General features: G+C 40.0%; 1 protein-coding gene across 1 annotated transcript in view; it reads right to left on the reverse strand.

The window, feature by feature from the left end:
• Positions 1–24929, reverse strand: part of CACNA2D1 (calcium voltage-gated channel auxiliary subunit alpha2delta 1) — a 577268-nt gene that overhangs the window by 479596 nt on the left and 72743 nt on the right. The window contains 2 exon segments of the mRNA XM_042466637.1: positions 1978–2094; positions 21958–22039. Of these exon segments, the coding sequence (XP_042322571.1) occupies positions 1978–2094; positions 21958–22039 (199 nt within the window).

A 24929-nucleotide genomic window follows, 5' to 3' on the forward strand; every position in this document is an offset into this window, starting at 1 on the left:
GATTTGCTGGATATGAATGTACAGTGGGACAAAGCAAGTGGTCGAAGCAGAAGGTAGGGGAACATGGCTGAATCATGGTAGGTCAAATCAATGATGAGGGTTGCTGGGAATTGTTACATGTCATTGTGCGTCAGGCAGTCGAACACTTTGCTTCAGTTCTATCAGCAGGCATGCTTATCAAATTTGCAGATGACACCAAATTAGGAGGAGTAGCTAATACCCCAGAGGACAGGATCAAAATTCAAGAAAACCTTAATAGATTACGAAGCTAGGCCAAAGCTAACAAAATGAATTTCAATACGGAGAAATGTAAGGTACTGAACTTAGGGCAGAAAAATGAAATGCATTGATATAAGTTTCTTCCTGATGTTTCACCAGCATCTGTGGCTGGCATCTTCAGAGAATGCTTGCCTGGAAAGGAGTTGGGTATATATATATATACTGTGTGACGCTGGGAAGGCAGGAGTGATTTGCATGTGGATTGTTCCTGCCTTCTCAGGGTCGCACAGTAAATATATACCCATCTCCTTTCCAGGCATGCATTCTCTGAAGATGCTAGCCATAGATGCTGGCAAAACATCAGGAAGAAACTCTTCTAGAACATGGCCACATAGCCTGAAAAACCCACAAAAACCTATGGATACCAGACATGAAAGCCTTTGGCTTCACATTAGGAGGAACTTCTTGACAGTAAGAGCTGTTTGACAGTGGAACATACTCCCTTGAAGTGTGGTGCAGGCTGGATGGCCATCTGTCAGGGATGGTTTGATTGTGATTTCCTGCAAGGCAGGGGGTTGGACTGGATTGTCCTTGTGGTGTCTCCCAACTCTATGATTCTATGATTCTAAAAGTTTAGTTTGATTTCAACCCTCACTGACAAGGAAACCATTGGACATGACTGCTAAGACTGATCTCCCTCTAAGAAATGCCCAGTGCTTCACAAACATTTTCTCTTGTGTATCTTTTATGAAACTGACCTACACTGGAGGCTGTATGCAAGTCAGCTAAGTGATTTCACAGTTCCTTTCTGCAGGACTAGGCAAACAGCTACAATTAGGAGTCAGGCAAAAGAAAAAAAAAGATGTGATCTAACTAGTACAACAATAACAGCAGTAAAACTCAACAGATATACCTTCTTGCGTTTAAAAAGAAACCAGCCAAAAAAACAATGTATCATTTAAAGAATTGAGAATTCCTGCACTATGCAGATTCAAGCAATAAAGCAACTTGTTACGGGTGATAAGGAGTAAAACACATGGTGGCTTCTTTCTGAAATAATAACTCAGTAGCCTTTTGTTTGTAAGAGGCCAAACATTCAACCCCAACAGATATCACTTCCCACTGTTTGCACTGTATTGGGCAGACTCTGTAGAGGTTATTTTGAAGACTATGTATACTGTCTCAGGAATTCTGGGACCTATAATGCAAAAAAGTAACTTTTCCGAGATCTGGAACCATTTTCTAAAAGTGTGACACAGTAAATCTACTTTGTTCTTTCTGTTTTTCAAAAATGGATGTTCTATTTTATTTCTACTGTGCGTCTCCTGCCTAGCAGAATTTTTGCTACTGGGTCTGTAGATTACCCCAAACCTGGTATTATTTCCTCTTATCAAGAACTGAGTGTTTTAATAAGTATAAGCCTTTTCATGTCACAGACACCATTGTAAGATTCTGCTGCAACCTACTTATGCAGTGTTGGCCATTAGGGAAGAGGTTCCTAATCTGCCAATCGATAACCCAAGTGTCAACCTTCTGCTAGCTAACTAATGAAATGATGACATGCTTTTCTAACACACTAAATCACATGTCATCATTCTGTACCCATTTAATCCAGGGTGACACTGCTCAAGAGTTCACAAATAGAAAAAAAAAAGCAGACATACGTCAACTCAACACGAACATTTGAGAAGAACATTTACAAAAGAGAAAGTCACACAACAACAGAGGAGGAGAAGGAGAGATTTGTTCTGCACTTACCACCAAGGCTGTCGATCTGTTACTCAGAAGTTTTTCAATCTCTCGGGCTGCACTTTCCACCAACTGCTGTGCATTGTTGGCCTCTATAGTGTATAAATCTCTCTTTTCCTGATATATCTGAACAGAAAGAAAGAAAGAAAGAAAGAAAGAAAGAAAGAAATTTAGTCAGAAACAGAGATGTAAAATTTCCAGAATATTTGAGGGTCTGTGTGAAACAACAGGTTTTCCTAACCCCCCACCCACCCACCCCAAGCAAAAACTCAGAAAATTTCAGGAAAATAGGGTGTGCAATCATAGGAGCTTTTACAGATTGAAAATCAGGTATTATTTTAGGAACATAAAAAGTGCTATGTATAACTTGGTTTGGTATAAAACTATCATGGCTGGTGTATGAAAAGTAATTGATTCAGAATGTAATTACAAATTGAGCTGTGTTGTTTTTTTTAAATCTTACTGTGATGTCCTTCCCTGGAAGGGGGATCCTAATTCTCCCTCACTCCTTGAATTCCATAGGCTTACACTATAGGAAGCAGTTTAGGAATCCTTTATCAACCACTGCAGACCATGTTAATGCTCTAAATGACTCATTACATCTTCGGCTAAGTCTCTGTCTTTCTCCAATTCAAGGCACAACTCCCTCCCCCAGGGTCCTACCACTGTTGGGCATTTATATTTTCCTTTAGCATACAGCTGATTCCTTCCTGGTTGCAGATTGGAAAACTGCTACATAATCTCTTCCTCCAACCCAACTGTCACTGCTGAGGCCTTGGAGGGGCGTAAAGAAGTGGAAGGCACAGCTCCATTATGCCTAGACCCCAGCAACTGAGGAAAAGCTCTCCCTCCATCCCAACTTCCACAGATGAGGCCTCTGTAGGAGAGAAGGACAGACAATGTCTGCTGGACTTAATGATATGGATGGGCTACCTAAATCTGTAATTTTTATTGCACAAAAGTGATCTCTTTCAACAGATCACTATTTGGCAACAGAAACTGCAAACTGGAGTGTGGAGGGTTTTGCTGAGAATGGGACTGAGGTTAAGGACAAAGTCTGAAAGTCCCATATGCTTCATACTTAGCATCTGGTATTTATTGGGCTCCCTGCCATACTATGGAAAGCTGCATCTTAAAAGGTAACAGTTTGTGGCTGACTATCTGAGGATCCAGAAGTTTGCTGTCAATGGTTTGGAGTATGGTGGGATAGAAGATTTTACACAGCACACAGGAGAAATTGTCACCTTCATTTTTCCTCCCTAATAGTTATACTATGCATTAGACCAGCAATTCTCAACCTATGGGTCACGATCTCTTTGGGGATCGAATGACCTTTTCACAGGAGTCACCTAAGACCATCAGAAAACACATATTTCTGATAGTCTTAGGAACCGAGACTATCGGATGGGGGGTCACCACAACATGAAGAACTGTATTAAAGGGTTGTGGCATTAGGAAGTTTGAGAACCACTGCATTAGACTAATAGAATATAGATCAGTTATAGCCTATAATTATATTTTCACTAGGTGGGTGACCTAGGCAGAACCATACATGAATACCATTGTGAGAGAAAGGCAGGATATAAATCCTGGAAATAAAGAAAGAAGGAAAGAAATATGTACAGTATAACATTATTACAGTTCACACAACTGAAGCCTTATTCAGGAGCTCTGCAAGGGAAGAACAAACATGCTAGTGGGGGGAGAGAGGATGAGGTTTCTCCAACATGCAGAGATGCATTATACTTTGGTAAAGATGCTATTTTTATGTTTCTTTGGTAGGCCTATGATGACAGAGAAGAGGGGGGGGGGGGGATGCCACTGAAGATGGGCAGAGAGAGGCAGCTCATTAGGAATTTTTTAAAAAGCTATTGCCCCTAGAAAACCTGTGTGCCAGATCTTTTTTAAAAAATGAAAGAAAACAAACATCCAAATTAATTAAAATCAACAGGAGTGTTAGTATTGACCTCAAGAGGTTGTGCTCTGCAGCCCATGACTACAGATAACTTAAGGCTAAGTGAGTTAATAAGAAACACACATTTATGAATTCAACAGATGGCCTAAGTGTACACAAGCATTATGCCTCTGCTCAGTGGGTGTCACATTGTCTGGAGGGAAGTAAAACCAAGCAGGGCAAAAACATGCCTGATCCCTACACTTATGTGTTGGCCAATGTCTAGTAGCTTCTAGCATAACACATTATAATTTTAAAAAAATGATTCGATTTTGGAAATTATTAACAAGCCACAAAACAGCTTCAAGCCACTTCAGCTACAGGTTCACAAAAGAGCAAAGTTATGCAGGTGGAATTGGAACAGTGCAACCATTTGCAATACGGATGAAAAGAAACATATAAAGCTGCTTCATGCTAGATGAAATGCCTAGCACATTGTTGTATTAAATGTCTCTCGTGTGATATCTGAACTACAAAATGGTAGGGACTGAATCTGAAATCTTCTGGACACAAAAAGTTGCTCCATCACTGTGCTATAGTCCCTCTCTAAAAGAATTCTCCAACAAACATTAACAAGTGTTGGGGTTTTTGTTGTTGTTGTTGTTCTAGAACACAGTAAATCAAAAGTACACCTGATTTCAGCCACCATCACCCAAACTGTGAGTCATTTTTAAGGCTGCTTGGGCTATCTGTTCAACAATGCAAGCAGTATGAAAATTAGGTTCATCAATGACCATTGCACTGCATTGCAGTGGTGGCTGTCAGCAGGGTAGTGAATCTGCTCTGGATTTTAGACCAAAATTTGAAGGAGATACACAAGGTGCTGAATCCTATCCTCAAAATAGATTTGACACATGGCCAACTCCTCTAAAGTTCAGAGTAAAATGCAAAATGGATTCACTACCCCGGTGACTTGGGAACTACCAGCCACCACATGAAAACCAATCAACGTCAGCTAATTTTTTGGGATAAGGATTCCTCCAGTTCACTCCAACTTGGCATGATCCGGTTCTGCTAGGCTCCACCATTTATTTGCTGGGGTTTTCTTTCTGTCATTAAATAGCAACCAGAAGTAGAGCTTTAACCTTCTGCACATTTCCAAACTGCCCACAATCTCCCTTCTTGACATACCAAAATACCCTTGCCCTCCCAAGTGAAAGACATGAACCTGTGGTCAGGTAAAAAGGATCTCTTAACATTAAATCCATAGGTGCCCATTACAAACATAATATACGAGTGGAATAAGCATGCCATTTCATTAGATGTGTACTTGTTAGAACTCCTTTTCAAGCACACACCTATGCATTTATTTTTAAATTTCTATCACAGTTTTCTCCCAAAAATGAGACTTAGTATTGTTGGGATCCTAGCTGTGCAGCCATTACAGTATCCTAAAAGCATTTAAAGTTTTGATATTTCATTATACAGTGGAGCCTCTCCTTATGCAGGGGATCCATTCCGGCCCCCTTCCCCCCGCGTTAAGGCAAATTCCGCGTAAGCACAAGCCCCATTCAATAGAATGGAGCTTGCGTTTGCAGCAGCACATGAGCACCCCATCCATTTGATTGCAGCACAAAGTGGAAGCTGTGTATGGTGTGCCCGCATATGGAGGGGACACACTGTATTGTTCTCTTGATACTCACTACCTTGAATGCTCTTTTGAACAGACTGTGCATATACAGTCAAATATACTGTAATACGTTTAAAAGAAATAACCTTTTTTCCAATGATATGACTCATACTGTAATCAAATATCAAACGTTTAGCACTTTACCATTGGCTACTTTAAAGAGTTCATCTGAATCTGTATTGTTTCTTTGACCAAGCTTACAGAAATTATGTTATCTTTTTTGTGTGTGTGCCTTTCAGTCATTTCCAATTTATGGCAACCCTAGAGTGAACCTATCTCTATGTGGTTATTTACTATTTTGTCAACTGATGGTAAAATCCTACTACATTGTTATGCCACAAACCCATTCTCACAATTACTCCAGCTTGCTTCACAGATGTTGGAAAATGTGCTTCCAAGTTCCAACAAAGGAGAAGGTGTCATTGATATTGCTTCCTAACTGTTCATCAAACATTGAATGTTTATTCAGAGTTAATGGTCTCTAATATTTTCTGTACTTTGATACAAAGCAGCACATTAATACAGTAACTTCTTTGTAATGTGCAAAGAATAGAAAAGACCACTAACACACGTTAAAGCATGTCCTTTTTCTCCATTATGTTTTCAATGATACATTTAAGCATTTCTCACAAACACCACATTATCTAGCTTGCTCTTAAGGTTACCATGGGTAGTTGGAGATTTTGACACGGAGAGAGAAAGAGAGAGCAGGGGGAGGAAATATAAAATGAAAGAATATTATACAATGGCTCATACAAAACACTAGTTGTTAGGAAGTGATGCTTCACTTATTTCTTTCCCCCACATGTAGCTCTTTAAAAAGAAAAAAAAACATTTTCAAGCATCCCCCCTCAATACATAGTTGTGTTGTCTTTGCTTTTCTTTTGTTCAGTAAGTAATAACAAAACATGGGGCACCACTACATCCTCAGAACTATCCAATCCATCATCAGTCTCCATAAAAATAAAAAGATAGAACCAACAAATTATTAATTTGTCCCATCTAATCTGAAATTATAACCTATTCCTGGTGTATAGGTGCTGGCATTTACAGGGTCTTGCAGAAGTATCCACTCTCTTTGACTTTTCCATGTTTTGTCATTTTACAACCTCAAACTAAAATGGATTTGTTATTAATACTACTTGATGTGCTTAACACTGTGAAATACCAAATAACTTTTCTGCAACAATAGAAAGTAGGTAAACAAAAACGACTTAGAAGTTGTTGGTTTGAAAGGTATTTATCTTCTTTGCTATGGCTCACCCTAATAAATTCTGGTGCATCCCACTGCTTCTAGAACTCATATATGTCATTGAATAGCATCCACTTGAGTGCAATTCTAGTGCCATATTAAAGACACTTGTTTATTGAAATCCCCAAATTATGTTGGAGAGCATATCTAAACAAGCAGCTCCAAGAACACCAAGCAGTTTTCAAAAACAAGTTTGGGAGAAATTTATGAAGAAGCACCAGTCAAGTCTGGGTTATTTTATAAATATCCCAAACTTTCCCTGAAGGCCATGATCAAATCCATTCTTACAAAAATGGAAATAACATAGTTCAAGCCTTTAAAAAAAAACTTTGTACAAATGTTTTTTTTTTCAATCTGTACCCTGTTTTTAATTGGGTGTTAGCTGCCTTGAATCCTGCACAAAGAGAAAAGTGGTACATAAAATAAACAAACAGTCAAACTGCTGTCAAACTATCAAGCCTGTCTACCAGAACTCAGTGACTGGGCTAAGGAAGGCATGAGTTGGAGAAGCAACCAAGAACACAATAACCTGAAGCAGGTGGAGAGATTTGGAGCTAAGAATGAAAGTGCAAAATTCAGAGAACTGAACAATTTTAAGGATAAATGTGTGCCAATCTGCGTATCAGTCCACAAAGTATGAACTAAATATATTTGCTAAAAACACAGAGCAAACATTTTTATTTCAAGTCCTTTGCAGATGTCTAATTTCTTTGTAATTTCTTAACTTCACCCAGTTGTACAATATCTCCAATAGCATATCAAGATTAAAATAGTGGCTCCTGTATATTTTTAATATCCTATTTTTCCAGACCATGGACTGCAGCTTAAGCCTGATGTGTTTAATTTACTTTTTAATAGCCTGGATTGCACTAGCTTCTAAAGCAGAATATGTAAGACTACAACTAGATATGGAGTAGATACAGTTCACCCTCAACATACGTGCCCTCACTGTACGCGGCTTTAAGCTTACGTGGACTGCGAACTGTGAGGGACAAAATGGGGCACCGCCATTCAAATTAATAGGACTCCAGCATATGTTAAATTTGCCTTATGCGGGGGGGGGCAGAATGGATCCCCCGCGTTACGGCAAGGGTAAACTGTATATACTAGCTGCTGACAGTACAAGAACTAAATGGGCTTCTCCTCCTCCTTCTCCTCCTCCTCCTCTCCCTGCTGTCAGTATCTACAAACCATGTGAAATGACGAGGTTGAAAACATCCCCGTTTGCAAGAACCAGAAATGAATTGGAGCACAGAATGGACTATGATCAGAACACTGTTTTGTATTTCTAGCAGTGGAGGTGAGATAGTGCTGCCATTTTCTTAAGCAGCCATGCATCTCCTTGCATGTCTAGTTATGGTGACCATGATTCTGTATCACCTATTTAGCTATGTAACCACCTTAGTTACATAGATAAGTCATGCCTCCCAACCCAACCCCCAACCCAATTCTCACTTACCCGGGAGCAGCATGAGACAGGAGTCTTCTCCGCTGTCAGTTGGGAAGCAGCTGATTGCCATTTCCACTTATTCCTGCGTGCTACCTCACATATGACTGACAGAAGCCTGATCTCTGTCACAATTCTCCCTTGCACTGGAGATCATTCACAAGGGTAGCTTCCCAATTTACAGGGGACAAACCTCTGTTGTGCACAGCTCTGGCTGCTTGGTGAACTGCGGGATTTTCATGGTCCTGCCATATTACCTATATTAGTGACTATGAAGAGATTGTAAATGCAAACCAGTCACAAATGCACAACTCTAGGTTACGTATTCCAAACTGCCTTAGTGATTTCCAGCCAGTATTATTAAAATGTTGGGAGCCTGGTGAAACATGAAGAATGGAGATGCTAGTACATACTTGTGAAATCTAACAAGTCTAAAAGGAGATGTCTTTCAAAAGTTAGAAACAAGACTATGGTTTAACAAAAACAGATACGAGAAATTCAAGAAGTAGTCTGGTAAACAAACAAATTCAAGACTGAGTCTGGTAAACAAGATACCTGCAGTGCCATTATAACTTTGCAAAGCTGGTCTATCTTTTATAATAATTCATACATTCAATAATAATTGCATATCTAATAATCTGTTCCAAGCACTCAATGCTGGTATGGAAAGTCTTAGGCCTATATTCAGAAATAACATTGTTGACACCATGCTTTTATAAAGCAGCTTCCTTTCTAAGATATTTATGTACACAGTATTCCTCTCCTTCCCCACTGGGTCTTTACTTGAGGCTACATATGTGAAAGCAGTTCTTCCAAAGTCCCGCTGCTCAGTGGGCAGACAGTGAATATACAAAACTCTTCAGGCAATATTGTATTTCCCTGTCAATCTGAAGAAATGATTTCTAGGAGAAACCTAGAAAAGAATGCTCAAAAGATACACAGAAAATGTTCTCTCTTCTCACATTTCTTGGCAACAAGGAAGAGATCCTTCATGTAGGATTCTAGAACTGGTTCGTACAAAAAAGATGCACACACAATCTGCATATCTAGCTTTCATGTTTCTCATCTGAAGTCCCAAAGGGAAAACTCATGCATCTCCAAAGATATGCAAGCTCCAAATGTCAGGAAAGCTCACACATTCTATGACAAGAGATGCATGAATTCCTCCCTTGAGACATTAGGAAGTACAGTTTAAAACAACAACAACAACAAATTATGGATACACCAAAAACAGAAGAGCCAAATCAACGGCATGTTTGCTTTCCTCACATTAGATAACATTTCTGAAGCTGGTTTCACATACACACAAACACACACACACACCCAAATTAAGTGCAAGGGCCTGTCCTCATTCTCTTGAAATATAAGTTCTGCCGTGGTCTCTATCTTGCGAAATGTGAGCCATAGCCCCTTAGCAATTTTTTGTTTGACATGATTAGACAAGAAAAGATTACATCCCACACAGTTCCCTTTTCATACCCATGAAGTCTAAATAAAATGTCAGCTACTTTTAAAGTTCTCCATCTCCTTTATTATTTAAATTAAAACAGACTCGGGGGGGGGGGGGGTGCCCTCTTAAGATAAGATGTAGCAGACTTTCTTTTTGAATTAGTATTGTCACTAACAAGGTTTAGACCGACCAGCGCATGAAAGTAACAAGCAGCAAGTGATAAATGTACCGGTGACTAGTTACTTTGAGGGAAGGGGTAACAAGGGTGCAGCATTTCAAATACAGTATAAAGAGTAAAAAATGGTTATTGCACTGATGTAATGAGTAACTGTAACTCATTGCTTCATTTTAAAAATACCTTTATTAAAAAGAAGGGGCACTTGGGAGTGAGTTTTATGTTATGCTTGTAATAACCCTAAGAGGGGAGTTAGCTCAGAAAAAGTAACAGAAAGCAATTGAAAAGTAATTAGCTGCACAAGAAGTAACACACATTATTTGTCCAAAACTATTTTTTTCTCTTCATGTAAAAAGGAAAGAGAAGCCAACCTTTCAGACTCAGAGCTTTGGAAGTTACTTTTTCAATTAATTAATTATCATTACTTTTTTAAAAAAAATCATAAATGTATTTGTTAAAATCATTTCCAAAAGCTTGCCAGGAAAAAAAAAAAACACTCAATCTGTTGCAAAAAAGAAAACCAAGAAGGAACTTGTCTAACTTGCCTAGGAAGAGAGTTCCAAAGTGAAGAAGGTTTTTGTGAACGTTGCCACCAAATGTGCTTGTGAAGGTTGTTGTGATAGAGAGAAGTGCCTCCCCTACAGATCCTAGACCACAGGAAGGTTCATATTGAAAGATGTGGTCCTTCAAATACCCTATACAGTATCTTACAGGTCAGAATCAGCAGTTGTTTTGCCCTACCTTCCTGCTCCTGCTCTGCATTCTAGGGACTTGGGGCTGTTGAGTCAACCAAGGGTTTCCACTGTCCCTGCTCGAATTCGCCTTCATCGCTCGCTACATCAGGAATCGCCTTCCCATGAACTTGCAGACTGCCACTCTAGATTACTTTAATTCCAAACTGAAGACAACTTTGTTCAGGGAAGCCTGTCAACTCTTGTCTTAACATCACAATTTTGATTTTACCACTAATTACTTGTATTACAGTGGGTCTTTTCTTTACGCGGGGGATCCATTCCGGACTGACACACACACACACACATGCATAAGGGAAATATCACTTATGCTTGAGCTCCATTGAAAACAATGAGGCTTGTGCATGCAGCACAGTGTGTTGCGGGGCACACGCCATGGCCACACGTGCCAGTTTCTTCTGGTGCGTAGCTTTAGCGCAAGGTCAAAGCCACGTATGATGTGGACGCACTGTAATCTGTACTATTTTATCCTATTGTGTAGTTTTATTATAATCTTATTTTATTACTTTATATTGCCTTGTTGTTGGCTAGACTATATGCCGTAGGCAGGCTTTTGTCTGTTTTATTGTTTTGCTTTGTAAAATGCTGTGTAAAGCCTACAGTGCTCTATAAAATAAATGTGGTGTGATTAATGAATGTGATGATGATGATGATGATGATGATGATGATGATTGTGTCTAGAAACAGGCTGGCAGCCAGTGGAGAAGTTGCAACAAGGGAACTGTGTGCTCTCTGTAACCAGCATCTGTTAGTAATCTGGGTCTTTGGACCAGCTGAAGTTTCCACACGTTCTTCAAAGGCAACCGCACATTAAGTACATTATAGTAATCCAGTTGGGATGTAACATAGGCATGTGTTACTGTGGCCAAATGAGGACTCCTAATGAATGGGTGCAGCTGACATACTAGCTTTAACTGCACAAATTCACTCTTGACCTCCACAGAAACCTCAGTATCAAGGCTCATGGCTGAATCCATGTAAGGTGCAGACCAGTGTCTTAATAGTTTAAACCTTTGCAACACAGGCTGAATCCCTATTCCTTGATGTGCCTTACAGCTGATGAGGAGCATCTCTGACTTGTCTGGATTAAGCTTCAACTTGTTTGTTCTCATCCAGTCTATTATAGTTGTCAGGCAGAGGTTTAGCACAGAAATTGCTTTCTTGAAATTGGGTGGAAAAGAGAAATAGAGCTAGATGTCATCAGCATACCAGTGGCACCTGACCCCAAAACTCTAGACCACCTCTCCCAGTGATTTCATACATACGTTAAATAGAATTGGGGACAAAACAGTGCCCCAAAGGACCCCATAGACCAACAGGCAAGAGGTAGGGCATGAATACCCCAGCATCACTTTAGAGATTCCCCCTTCCAGGAAGAAACAAAGCCATTGTAAAACAGTACCTCCAAGTCCCATCCCAGCAACGTAAACTAGAAGGACACCATGGTCCAGGGCACTGAATGTCACAAAGAGGTCCAGAAGAACCAACAGATCAGACTGCCAGCATAGGACTTTCACCAAGGGACAAAGCAGATAGTCACAATTGTGCTGAGATTATATTTAATTAGCTTTTTGTGCTGGCTACAGGCCATCTTTGGCGGCCTTGGAGCAGCTTCTGGCTGCTTTGGAGGCATGTATCATGTAAATGCCATGCTCCCAAAGTGGCCGGAAGCCTCTTCTTTTGGCCCATGCATTTCAGGCTCTAGGCAACCATCCTATAACCAAGCCTGAAGCCATATTGAGATGGCTCCAAATAATCAGTCTCATTCAGAAATCCCTGCAGCTGGGAGGGCACTATACACTCCAGAACATTGTCCAAAAATGAGGTATTGGAGATTGGCTGATAACTATGCCACTGGGTCCTTTTTAAACAAGGGCTTCACAAGTGCTTCCTATAGGCAGCTTGGGAGCATGCCTTGCTAGAGAAAGGCATTACACACTCCTGTTACCTATAGTCAGTCCTACTATGGCCTCTTTGATAAGCCAGGAAGGACAAGGATAAATGTAGTGATTTTCACTTCTCCAAGGATCCTGTCCACATCCTCAGGCTGCACAAGCTGAAAACATGCATTAGCACTGGACAAGCAGGGACCAAGGTTACATCTACAGAATCTGTATTAACTGTAGCAGCCAACGGATCTGAGTGATTTTATCTGGAAAGCACTCAGCAAATTGTTGACAGTGGGCTATTGAATGGTCAAGAATCTGTTCTTGTGAGCCAATGTGTAAAAGGCCTCTAATACCTCAGCGCAGCTCTTCTGGCCAGTTCTTTGCAGATGCAATGGTGGCAGAGAAAAAAAACTTTTCTGCTATCCCCATTACCATGGAATAAGCCTTTAGTAGGCTCTAGTCTAGCCCATGTTCAGTTAGATTCATTCTGAGTTATCAAACATCCCATTTTCACATTACTCTGCATCAATGTACAACACATCTGACTTTTTAGAGGTGGCACTGGAAGAGGGTAAAATATGAATCATTTGATATCAGCCATCTGCCATTGCAGCTCACCCTTGTCCTTGTGCTTTCCTTAGCATGACTGCATGCTTCTCTAAAATGCAATAAAATAAAATAAAAAGGTTTATCCTTGCCAGTCATTAAGAAATAACTTCAGTAAGTTGTTTTCTAAGTGTGTACTGCAGGCAGTACATACGTAGAAAACAACTTACTGAACTTACTTCCTAAAGACTGGCAAGGATTAAACATTTTTATTTTATTTTATTGCATTTTAGAGAAGCTTCACGTGTCATGAAGCAACAGCAACACAGGACTGGGCAGGTGATTCATGAGCCTCCTTTTACTGAGCTATGAGAATACTGACTACACAAGATCACACAGCCCCATTCCATATGTTCACAAGGAAATGAAGAAAGAACAGGAAGCAAAAGTCTCTCACACACACTTCTTCTGTCACCACTAGTTTGCAATGTCCAAAGCTGCCCTTAGCAGCCTTCTTCTGAAGCTAATGTTCCTTTCATTCCGTGTTTATCATTTGTAGACAGTTAACTATATACACTTGCTCAATAGCTCTGGGACTCTTCTAACCAAATGCCTTGGGAATATATGCTTGACTTGCTAGTACAGTTCTATATCAAAAGAAATAAAATCTGGGGCTAGTGCTTCATCTGATTAGGTTTTGTAGAAAGATTATATTAGGATGTTCACAATCCCTCTCCTACATTTTGGGTTTTTCATGATACTTCAAGTACAACAGAACACTGTATCACACTGGAAGGATCATTCCCCTTCAGAGGCCTTGGCATTTGGAGGCCAAACTACATTAGGGGGTTTTACTTCACTTTTACACTACATAGTTAAAGCACGATGATTCTCCTTTAACTGTCTTGGGACTTACTTCTTAAGGACTGTAAATTCAGTAAGGCACTAGACCTCTCTCACCAAGAATTCTAAATCACTTTCCCTAAACTACAAGTCCTAGGTTCCATAGGATACTGCCATAACAGTTCAAGTGGAACCATAGCACTATAACTGTATAGTGCAAAAGGGCCCATAATGTGAGTATTGCTTCCATTACACATCCTTTCAGATGGCGTAGTTTTACTTACTTGCAACACTGTCACTTCTGTGTTTCTTTGCTCCTGCTAGAGCAGCTGAGGATTGCAGAGTTTGCAAAAAAATGCATAAGGTGGCATCATGATTGAGTAATGGCCTAAATACCCCAAGGGCACCAGATCCTGTCTGATACTGGAAGTTAAGCAGGGTAAGTTGGATGGAAGACCACCTGTCATGGGTCAGGATCTGGACCCGTAAGGAGAGGCTAAAGAAGAGACTCAGACAAGTGCCCCAGACAAAGAACAGCCTGTTGCTTCAAAGCAACCGCATGCAGCTCTCTCTGACGAAGAGCAGCCTCTGATGGGGCAGAAGACACAGCTGGGGCAAGTCGGAAGGGGCAGGAAAAGAATAGAAAATCAACAATACTCAACCAAGCTGCTTGCCAAGCAGTGACAGAAAGGCTTTCATTAGAACCAGTTGGTGTCAGCCCAGTTAAGAGTTGAGTATGCCTATGGCTAGTGCTGGAAGCAGCTTGTTTGTTTGTTGGATAGCATGCCTGTCTCCAGGCTCCTGCAATTCAGACCTTTGACTTGTGGCATCTTTAACTATTGGACTGTGTTAGCCTTGCTGCTTGTTGATTTCCTTGAACTGGACTACTTGACAAACCTGTTTCTCTGGAGGGACTTCCATAGGCAAGGACACTTTCCAGGTGCTGGTGATTTACTGCCTTTGCCAGCGCTATCAGTGAACTGTTTCCTCCCAGCCAGCCTGTGTATGAGTTAGGTGAATCAGGACAGCCAATGAATACCAGGTGTGTTATTGTGTGCCTTCAAGTCATTTCCAACTTATGGTGACCTAAGGCAAACCTATTACGGGGTTTTCTAGGGCTGAGAGGATGTGGTTCAGTCAAGGTTATCCACAAAGGTTTCCATGGCCAAGTGAGGAACCGAGTCCCGATTTCCAGAGTCTTAGTCCTACACTGGAACCACTATGCCACACTGGAACACCAGGTGCTGTCAGTTATATTTCAAAAGAAGAAACTGGCAAACCAACCTCTGAGTATTTCTTGCCTAAGAAAACCCTATTAAATTCATGGATTGCCGTAAGTCAAGTTGAAGGCACATATATGTACACAAGTCCGCATTATAGCAACGGATGGAAAATATGCCACAGAGAGACCATTTGTCTGCCATAATTATGTTGTTTGATCCTAATGATGAGTAGAGATACTTGTTTTTGGTGTTAACTGCCGTCACATCGACTCCAACTTATATGAATGAGAGAACTTCAAGTCACTCTATCATTAACAGCCCTGCTCAGGTCCCACAGACTCATAGCTATTGCTTCCTTGATTGAGTCTATCTGGAATGTGGTCTTCCTCTTTTCCTACCACTTAGCTAAGCATTATTGTCTTTTCTAATGAGTCATGTCATCTCATGATATAGTCAAAGTATAACAGTTTAGTCATCTTGGCATCTAGGGTGAGTTCAAGCTTCATATGTTCTAGGGCCCATTTATTTGTCTTTTTAGCAGTCCAGTGTATCTCCAGAACTCTTCTCCAGCACCACATCTCAAAGTTGATTTTCTTCCTGTCAGCTTTTTTCACTCTTCAGCTTTGACAGCCTACATAGAAAGGGGAAATACGATAGCATGGACATTCCTAACTTCAGTATTCAATTTTGTATCTTTACACTGGATCTTGTTTAATTCCTTCATAGCTGCCCTTCCAAGTCCTAGCCTTCTTCAGACTTCTTGACTGCAGTTTCTGTTCTGATTAATGGCTGAGCCAAGGTATGGAAAATCATTAACTATTTCAATGTCTTTATTGTCTATTTGAAAGTTATGTTAATCATCTGTGGTCATTATTTTGTGCAGACCTCCAAGTATTGACTCTCAGTAATCTATCCCCATTGGCTATGCAGGGGACACTGGCTATACAACTGAGGATTGTACCTAAAGTAGGCCTCTACAATTTTCTATCTTTAAATTCATCTTGCTGGTTCCTGTCCAATGTTCTACCTGTCAAGATTGTTTTCAATCTTCATCTGTCTTCTCTCGTGCTAGCTGTCCCTCCTAGCTGCATGTAATCATCTATTTCCTAGAATCTTTCTCTACTAAGTCATTTGTTAAAATGTTGACTGCCAAAGGGCATAGGATCCAGACCTGCGGCAGTCCACCCAAGACATTCCTTGCAGACTGACACAAAGCCTTTGAAGAGCACTTGTTGACCATGGTTGCACACGCACCTAACAATAGGATTGCCTAATCCAGATTTAAATATTTTCACAAGGACTATATCATGGGAGACTTTTTCAAATGCTTTAATGAAATCAAAATATACTGAGTCAATAATATTGTCATGATTTATCCAGAACTTAGAACAACTGTGCAGTTTTTTGCTACACAATATCCCACAATTTCACAGCCAGCATGATCAGTTGTAGTCCAAAAAGCCAGCCCTTGATCTAGCATACTATTAACTGTTTTTTAAAATATTTTTATTGAAATTAAAATTCATACAATGAATATTATACAATACATAAATCTGTATATGTGTTTTCTACATTCTACTACAACTTATCTTAATATCTTTTATGTCCCACCTCAGTGCTCCCCTTCCCCAAAGCCATTTTCACCCTCATATTCTATCTAAAATCTCAGTTACTCTTCTGAAGGTAACTTCTATCTTCTTTTCTCAATACTTTCTCAATAAATTCTTTCCAAATTCCATCAAAGTCACTTCTTTTCCATAATCCCTTTTTTTACATTCAATCTGCATGTCAATTTATCATTAATCACTAATTTCCATACCTCTTTATACCACTCCTCCAATTGTAGTTATTTTCATTTTCCAGCATCTTGCTATAATTAATCTCGCGGCTGTAATCAAATTTGTTATCAAATCTTTTTCCTCTTTTTTCATTTCTCTGAGTTATATAATGATAACAATACTATATTTGGACTTCTATCTATTTTTATATTCATAATACACTAGAAATGCTGGCAGCCCTGCCTCCTGATGGCCAATCAAAGGATGTGGCTGGTTCTCCTAGGAGGCTCTTGGAGAAGTGGATGTCTTTACTTTGAAGTATTTACTCCTGTCCAGCCAGACATAAAAGGAGGATGCTGCTGGCCCTCACTTCATGAAGTTGTCCAAATGGACCAAATAAAACATCCTCCTCCTTCCTCTTGGTGAGTAATACAGATGACACAGGGCCCAATCCCCATTTCTGGTGCAAAGTGTCTGGACAATGTCCAGCTGTTCAGCATCAAACCCTCCATATACCCCCCTTAAAATGCTTTCTCAAAACTCACTTTTTCCTCCGGAACTTCCTAGAAGATCTAGAGGCCTTCATTGTAACCCTGGGTGGATGTCTGCACACATCATAAGGAAGGGCTCCAGATCAATTGGACAGCTGTTTGCAAGCGCATTCTGCTATGCAGCCTGGTGGTACCACCACATCAACAAGTCACTTGCTCTGAGGCCTCTTTGATCACAATGATTTTGCCACTCCCAAGATAAGCATCCTTTTGTTGATGCATGCCTTCACCTCCTTTCTGACTTATGGCAATCTGAAAGCAGACCTACTACAGAGTTTTCTTGGCAAGATTTTTTCAGAAAGAGGCTAAGTGTGACTCACCCAAGGTTATCCATGGGGTTTCATGGCAGGGAAGGAATTCCAACACTGTTTTTCAGAGTCATAGTCCAATGCTCAATCACTACATCAGGCTGGCTCTCCTTGTCACAACTCTGTTTATGGATTTTTTTTTAACATTGGGCCAGGTCTATTTATTAAGAATTGGTAAGGCATGTCCACCCCCTAAACAAGGAGGGTCCCCAAAGTACCTTGTGAAAAGTGGGGGTGAAAATAATGATTGATAATATTTAGGAAATGATTTTTAGGAATATATTTCTCAGCTGTCAGGAAACCTGGCAAGGCGATTCCTGGACTGATGAGAACTTTCACCATTTAGAACTTATTGTGTGCAAAATTTGCACATGCAGTTTTTTTAGTGAAAAAAAAACCATTTTTAATGCAGGAAACAGCATTTTCTGCACAGAAATATTAGTTTCTGCATGAAAGATGCTGTTTACTGAACAAAAAAAATGCTGTTTTCTTCACACAAAAAACTACATATAAATTTTGTGCATAGTAAGTTCCCAATTGCAGCAATTTTCTGCACAGGAAAATGCTGTTTTCCATGCAAAAACAAAAGTCAATTTTGTGCAAAATAAGTCCTGAACTTTGAATAGTCTTCCAAAACTGAACATTTGAAACATTTCTGAAATCAAATTTAGAATTGCTAAAATTATTCATTGTTTCCTTCCAGAATGAAACTAGCAAAGAACTGCATCCCCAGTCTCTCAGTTGCCCTGAGGTTACCAAACAGACTGCAACAGCAGAGAAAGTCTGACTACACAAACTCCTGTTTCCCAGCCTACCTGCATAACGTATTGACTGTACTTTAACATTTTAGATATGTGGACTGTATGACAGCCCCTTCAAAGCAGGAAAATCTTCCCAGCAATGAAGCAATGCTAGTATTGTACAGTATGACCCCCATATCCATGGAACCAGTTCTGTTGGTTTCAGTTAACCATGTCCCCAAAAATATGGTTTCTCTAGGTATCTGGATTGCAACTCTATGGTCATCTTCCATGAGAATTATCAAGGTTCGCTATTATCTATGACTATCCAAGGAAAGTATGGAAGCATTATCTCATGCAGATACAGAGGTCATACCATATTTGTCTTATTAAGGCTCAGATTCTATTTGAGGTTGACAAAGCATAAAGTTCCTCTAGAATATGTCCACAAAAGTTTGGAAGGGTGATGGCTACTAGTAAAGCATCAGTTGCTGCTAGCCTTGCCATAGCACAGAGGGAGTTTTCTTGGAGTCTTTCAGTAACTAGTTGGCTTATGGGGCAGGGTGCAGAACTGCTGTCCAACTGCCATTCATCTGCCATTGTGTAGCCTGTGGAAAAACCATTGTTTAAGACATTGTTGGGTACCTACTTGCTCAATGTCTTTATTTAAAAACAAAAACAGTTTAACACTAAGATTTGTGTTACTCACAACACCAAAAGGAATCCAGCCTTAAGCAGTTATATTGGATGAGTCTTTAACAAAAGAATGGATCCGTGCAAAACTTGCTGTTTCTCAGAGGAATATGTTAGGACAATCTCTTTCTTCAGGCTTTTCTTCTCCCACCCACCACCTTAGCAGCTGCATACTGTGTTTCACATTTATGCAACAGACAGGGTAATACAAAGAGTTTTGCTGCTGTGAGAGGCGGGAATAACCTCATGCCTCTTTGCACCTGATTAAATATTAGCTTTTTTGAACAATAAGCAAGTCTGACTAAACAAAGTCAGCAGACAGTTAATGAATATGCAGCAGCCTTCCCTCTCACATTAGCTTCAGAGAAAAGAAATATAATAGGAAGAGCTGTTAAGTGCTTCAGGCCATCCCTTGTATTGAGCTCACAAATCTAGTAAATAGCTTGCTCCTCTGAAATGTTAGGCTGTTCTTTAAACAGAAGGCCTCCAAATGCATGTTTATCTTCAAATTCTGTGTAGAAAATAGTGCAGAGTTAGGAGAACAAAGTATGTAGAAAAAAGAACTCTTTCAGTATTGGATTATACATTTGGGGGAAAGGGGAGCATTTCATAATGATGAGGTGAATTTGACAGTGAAATAAGGGTGGCAGACTCTCTTTGAAAGACTTAAAACAGAGGTGGCAGGTCTTCTTTCAGGAATGCTTTAGTTGTGAGTTCCCACAAAGTACACAGCCTTTGCAGTCCCTTCCAGCTCTATGATTATATAATTTGATAATGATCGTGTTATTCATTGCCATTATCACCATCCTCTCACCTTTTGACATAAGGTGGCCATCTTTTCCTACTTTTAATGCATGTAGAAGTCTCAATAATTAAAATTAAACGGGGGGCATAGAAAGAGCCCTCCAATGGTGACTGAAGATAGTTGTCTGCCTTCCTGTTATGGTCAACACATAACATAATTTTGTTTGCAAATGCCAATGTTCTTTACTTTAGTCACAAACTAAAATATATACTGCAGAGGCTTGAAAGGAAGAAAAAGCAAAAACTTAAACCATGATTTTATTTGCACCAACAATAATTCATGACATTAAATGCAAGGCTTTAGGCTCCATGATGGCTTGCTGAACTATCAAATGAAGGTGCAATCTAAATCAAGAGTAACACTGCCTCCTCTTACGCATTGTTGCCAGATATGTGCCACACAGCTGAATTTCAGAGGCACAGAAGCAATGCCACCCCTTCCCAACAATCTCACTTTAAAACAAGTTTCATGCAGAGGGTGTGCCTATGTGCTTTCAAGTAGCTTGTCAACTTATAGCAACCATATGAATTTCATAAGGTTTTCTTAGGTAAGGAATACTCAGAGCTGGTTTTGCCAGTTCCTTACTCTAAAATATGGCCTATAGCACCTGGTGTTCCTTGGCAATTTCCCATCTAAGTACTAACTAGGGCTGACTCTGCTTAGCTTCCATGATCAGAGGGGATCTGGTGCCTTTAGAGGAGCACGTTAATTTCTAAGCTGATTTGCACTTCAAGGATGCTTCTAGAATCATGCTCCAGATGTGGTTTGACTGGAATTCCCACAATGTCTCACCTCTGTCTAGGCTGGTCAGGGCTGCTGGAAATTGCAGACCAACAACATAGGAAGGATCACACATATCCCTTTCCAAGTATTAAAAAAAGAGATGCATTCCCAGTGGGAAGTAGCTGCTATTTTGCAGCAGTTTCGCAGGGCATTCGCAAACTTTGCAGTGGGACAGCAGAGGTACAGAAGGTATGACACTCAGTGGATTTTGGTGGGGCTATACAACCCAACCCAAAGATGTCCACCTCTGATCAAAATCCAGTATTTCTCTTCCACTAGTAGACAATCAGATGCCTTAAGGAAAGCAGGGCATGAAGGTCATGGATTTGCCCCCAATTTGAGTCCTACTATTTGTGAATATGGAGGCTCCATTGAGGCTTTGATGGACATTGGATGAATTCACCTGATCACTTTTCAAACTGAAACTAGGTGTTACATAAAGCAATGATCTACCAGCTATCAGATATATAGGTATTTGTACACAACATATTTTAACAGAAACATGCAGCCTGATTTCTATCCTAACATTCTGAAGTATTTCTCATTCTCCTCTCACCTTATGAATGCTTGAATTGATTTATAACACCATAAAAACAATAAGATACAAATGTTCTTTTAAAAAAAACACCAAACCAACACAAATTTTAATGCATATATTCAAATTAGGGGTTGATCAGTATTAATCAGAGCTTGGAAAAGTTGTTATGCTGTCTGAGGGATTCTGGGAGTTGTAGTCCAAAACCAACATAACTTATCTAAGGTCTCATATTAATCACTAAAACTAAGTAGACAAGTACAGTTTATACAAGCTCTCTAGAGGCCTATAACAACCTAACCTTCCTAAGAAGCAAATTGTACCGCTAAGGCATTGCTATGTGGAAGGCCCTGTCTCAGAATCTCTCTAAATTAACCTCTCTGTAAAAAGTGGGATATATAATAGGGTTTAGACTGATAATGCAGGTATCTCACAGTGTCCTCTACAGAGCATACGGATTCATCAAGGTTCTCTCAGGTAGTCCCTTGTGCTAGCGAAGCACCAGCTATTGCAACCAAGGAAACAGACCGTCCCCGTTCAATAGATGCCCAACAATGAACCCTCACCTACAAAGAATTGAGTCATTTGCCACATCAAAGCCCATAGCCCATAGAGCCCATAGAGGTAGCACTTACTTTAGCAAGTTCATCCACCCCACTTGCTGTTCTCACCAGCCTCACTAGGTCTTCTTGCATCTTATCCACCCACCGCTTTATCCTACAGAAATAAAAGAAAGGAGGGGGGAAAGGAAAAAAAGAGATGTCCCATCAGATCAATGGCAAATAGCTATAAAGATCAGAAGCACAAATACAGGCTGACAGGTTATCTTCCATGTGGCAGATTGATGCTGAAGTTCCTTTGATATTGCTGTGCATCTGCTCTGGTCCCACTTTCCCACTTCGTTCTCCTGTGCACTCACTCACACACAAAAATCTCTTCAACATATTTCAAGTAAAACTTGGTTAGAAGGAGCTGCCTCTAGTAGCTCTGGGAAGAGACACAAAAACATACACAATATCTGAAAATATCAATGCCCCTTAAAGCTTTCCCAGAGTTGTGAGAAATATAATCCATTTGACCTTTTTCAGAAGTAATACCAAAACAAATAAGAAGTAATTTGCTCCGAAAACACAATCCTTGAGGCATTAACCACTGTTTAAAAACAATATGCAAAGGGTTCTTGTAGCATCTTTGAGAATAACTGAGTGGAAGAAGTTGTAGCATATTTGTAGACAGCTTTTGCAGACAGATGCATCAGGAAATACACCAAGGTCCAAAACACACTGCAGAAATAATCCAGTGTGACACCACTTTAAATGCCCTGGCTCAGTGCTAGGGAACCCTGGGAATTGTAGTTTACTGTGGCACCAGAGCTCTCTGACAGAGAAGGCTAAATGTCTCACAAAACTACAATTCCCAGAATTCCGTATCATTGCATCAGGGCAGTTAAAGCAATCTCAAACTAGATTATTTCTGCGATGTATTTGGATCCAAGTCTACAAAAGTTTATGACACAATTTCCTTTGCTCAGTGCAAAGGTGCTACAAGATCCCTTTGCATAGTGATATTTAGCATGGCTATGTCTCTGTATTCTATTTAAAAACAAGTGATTCATACCCAAAGGTGTGCTGTGAAATATGCTAATAAAATAAGCCAGGTGCATTACAGGCCTGCACAAAGCCGCCATCCAAAGGGAAGCCCTCGTTTCACAGAATAGTGTCCCCTGTGGGCATTTGAGCTCTGCAAATCCATTTTTCTTCTTGTATTTCCAACATCACTTAATTTGGATGTACTCTTGAATATAAGCATTAATCTATTTTCTGTTTTCCCAAGGTAAGCTTCATGTGATACTCTTACAATTCCCACTTCTTAGAAGTGTTTAATTTTTTTTAAAAAAAAGTTTCTAATTGAAAATACTAAAACAAGATTTTCAAAGACAAAGGCATATGTCAGTCACAACCACAGTAAATACAATGAATAAATAGAATTTGTATAACTTTTGTCTAACCAAGTTCCCATAATTTAAACAGGTCTGTTCTACTGGGGAATGACAACTGGATTTAGATCCAAGAAAATTGCACAGTTGTCTTAGGCTTTTAGTGGTTTCTTCAAAAAATGGTAAGATGAACAGCCTGGCTCATCATGGGACTTTGTTGTTGTTGTTAACTGTCTCCGTGTCGATCTCAACCCATGGTGACCCTATGGATGAGACTTCTCCAGGCACACTGTCCTCTGCTGCTCTGCCCAGTTCCTGCAAACTCATATTCGTGGTCTCTTTAATTAAGTCCAACAATTTAGCATGCAGCCTTCCTCTCTTTCTACCTCCCTCCACCTTTCCTAACATTATTGTCTTTTCCAACAATTCATTCCTTCTCATGAAGTGTTCAAAGTATGACAATCTAAGTCTTGTCATCTTGGTTTCTAGGGATATTTCTGGCTTGATCTGCTCTAAGACCCATCTGTTTGTCCTTTAGGCTGTCCATGGAATCCTCAGCACTCTTCTACAGCACCACATCTCAAATGAGTTGATTTTTCTCCTATCTTCTTTGTTGACTGTCCAGCTCTCACATCCATTCACGGTAATAGGGAATACAATGGCTTGTATGATTCTCACTTTTGTGCTGAGTTGAATGTCTTTGCATTTTAGGATCTTTTCTAGTTCTTTCATAGCTGCCTTCCCCATTCTTAATCTTCCTGGCTGCAGTCCCCGTTCCGATCAATGTTTGATCCCAGATATGAGAACTCTTTTACTATTTCTATTTCCTCATTGTCTAGTTTGAATGTTTGTAAGTTCCCTGTGGTAATTATTTTTGTTTTCTTTATGTTCAACAGTAAGCCTGCCTTTGCACTTTCTTCTTTGATCTTCCTTAGTAGTTGTTCCAGGTCTGTGAAGTTCTCTGCTAGTATTATGGTATCATCAGTCTATCTATTTTCACTCCTCCCTCTTCCATGTCCAAGTCTGCTTTTCTAACAATATGTTCTGCATATAAGTTGAATAGGTAGGGTGATAGGATGCAGCCTTGTCTGACTCCTTTGTCAATGGGAACCATTCTGTTTCTCCATGTTCTGTCCTGACAGTGGCCTCTTGTCCTGAGTACAGATTCAGGACTATCAAATGTGTTAGCACTCCCATGTCTTTCAGGGCGTTCCATAGTCTTTCATGATCTATGCAATCATAGGCTTTGCTATAGCCTACAAAGCACATGCCAATTTTCTTTTGGAATTCCTTGACATGCTCCTTTTGCCACCATATGTTTGCAATGTGGTCCCCAGTGCTTCTTTCTTTCCTGAATCCTTCTTGAAACTCTGAGATCTCTATCTCCATGTATGGTTGGCATCTATGTTACACAATTTTGATCATAATTTTGCTTCCATGGGAGATTAATGCTACGGTTCTACAGTTGCTGCAGTCTCTTGTGTCTCCTTTTTTGTGGATGGGGATGTATATTGATCACTTCCAATCTGTTGTCCACTGTTTTGTTTTCCATATCTGTTGACATATGTCGGTTAGCACTAGAGTTGACTCTGTCATTGTGGATGAAAGCAGTTCATTTGTAACATCCTTTGTTCCTGTTATTTATTTATTTTTCCCCATTTCTGTAATTGC

Source organism: Sceloporus undulatus, chromosome 5, assembly GCF_019175285.1.
Source record: "Sceloporus undulatus isolate JIND9_A2432 ecotype Alabama chromosome 5, SceUnd_v1.1, whole genome shotgun sequence".
NCBI classification, from domain to species: Eukaryota; Metazoa; Chordata; class Lepidosauria; order Squamata; family Phrynosomatidae; genus Sceloporus; species Sceloporus undulatus.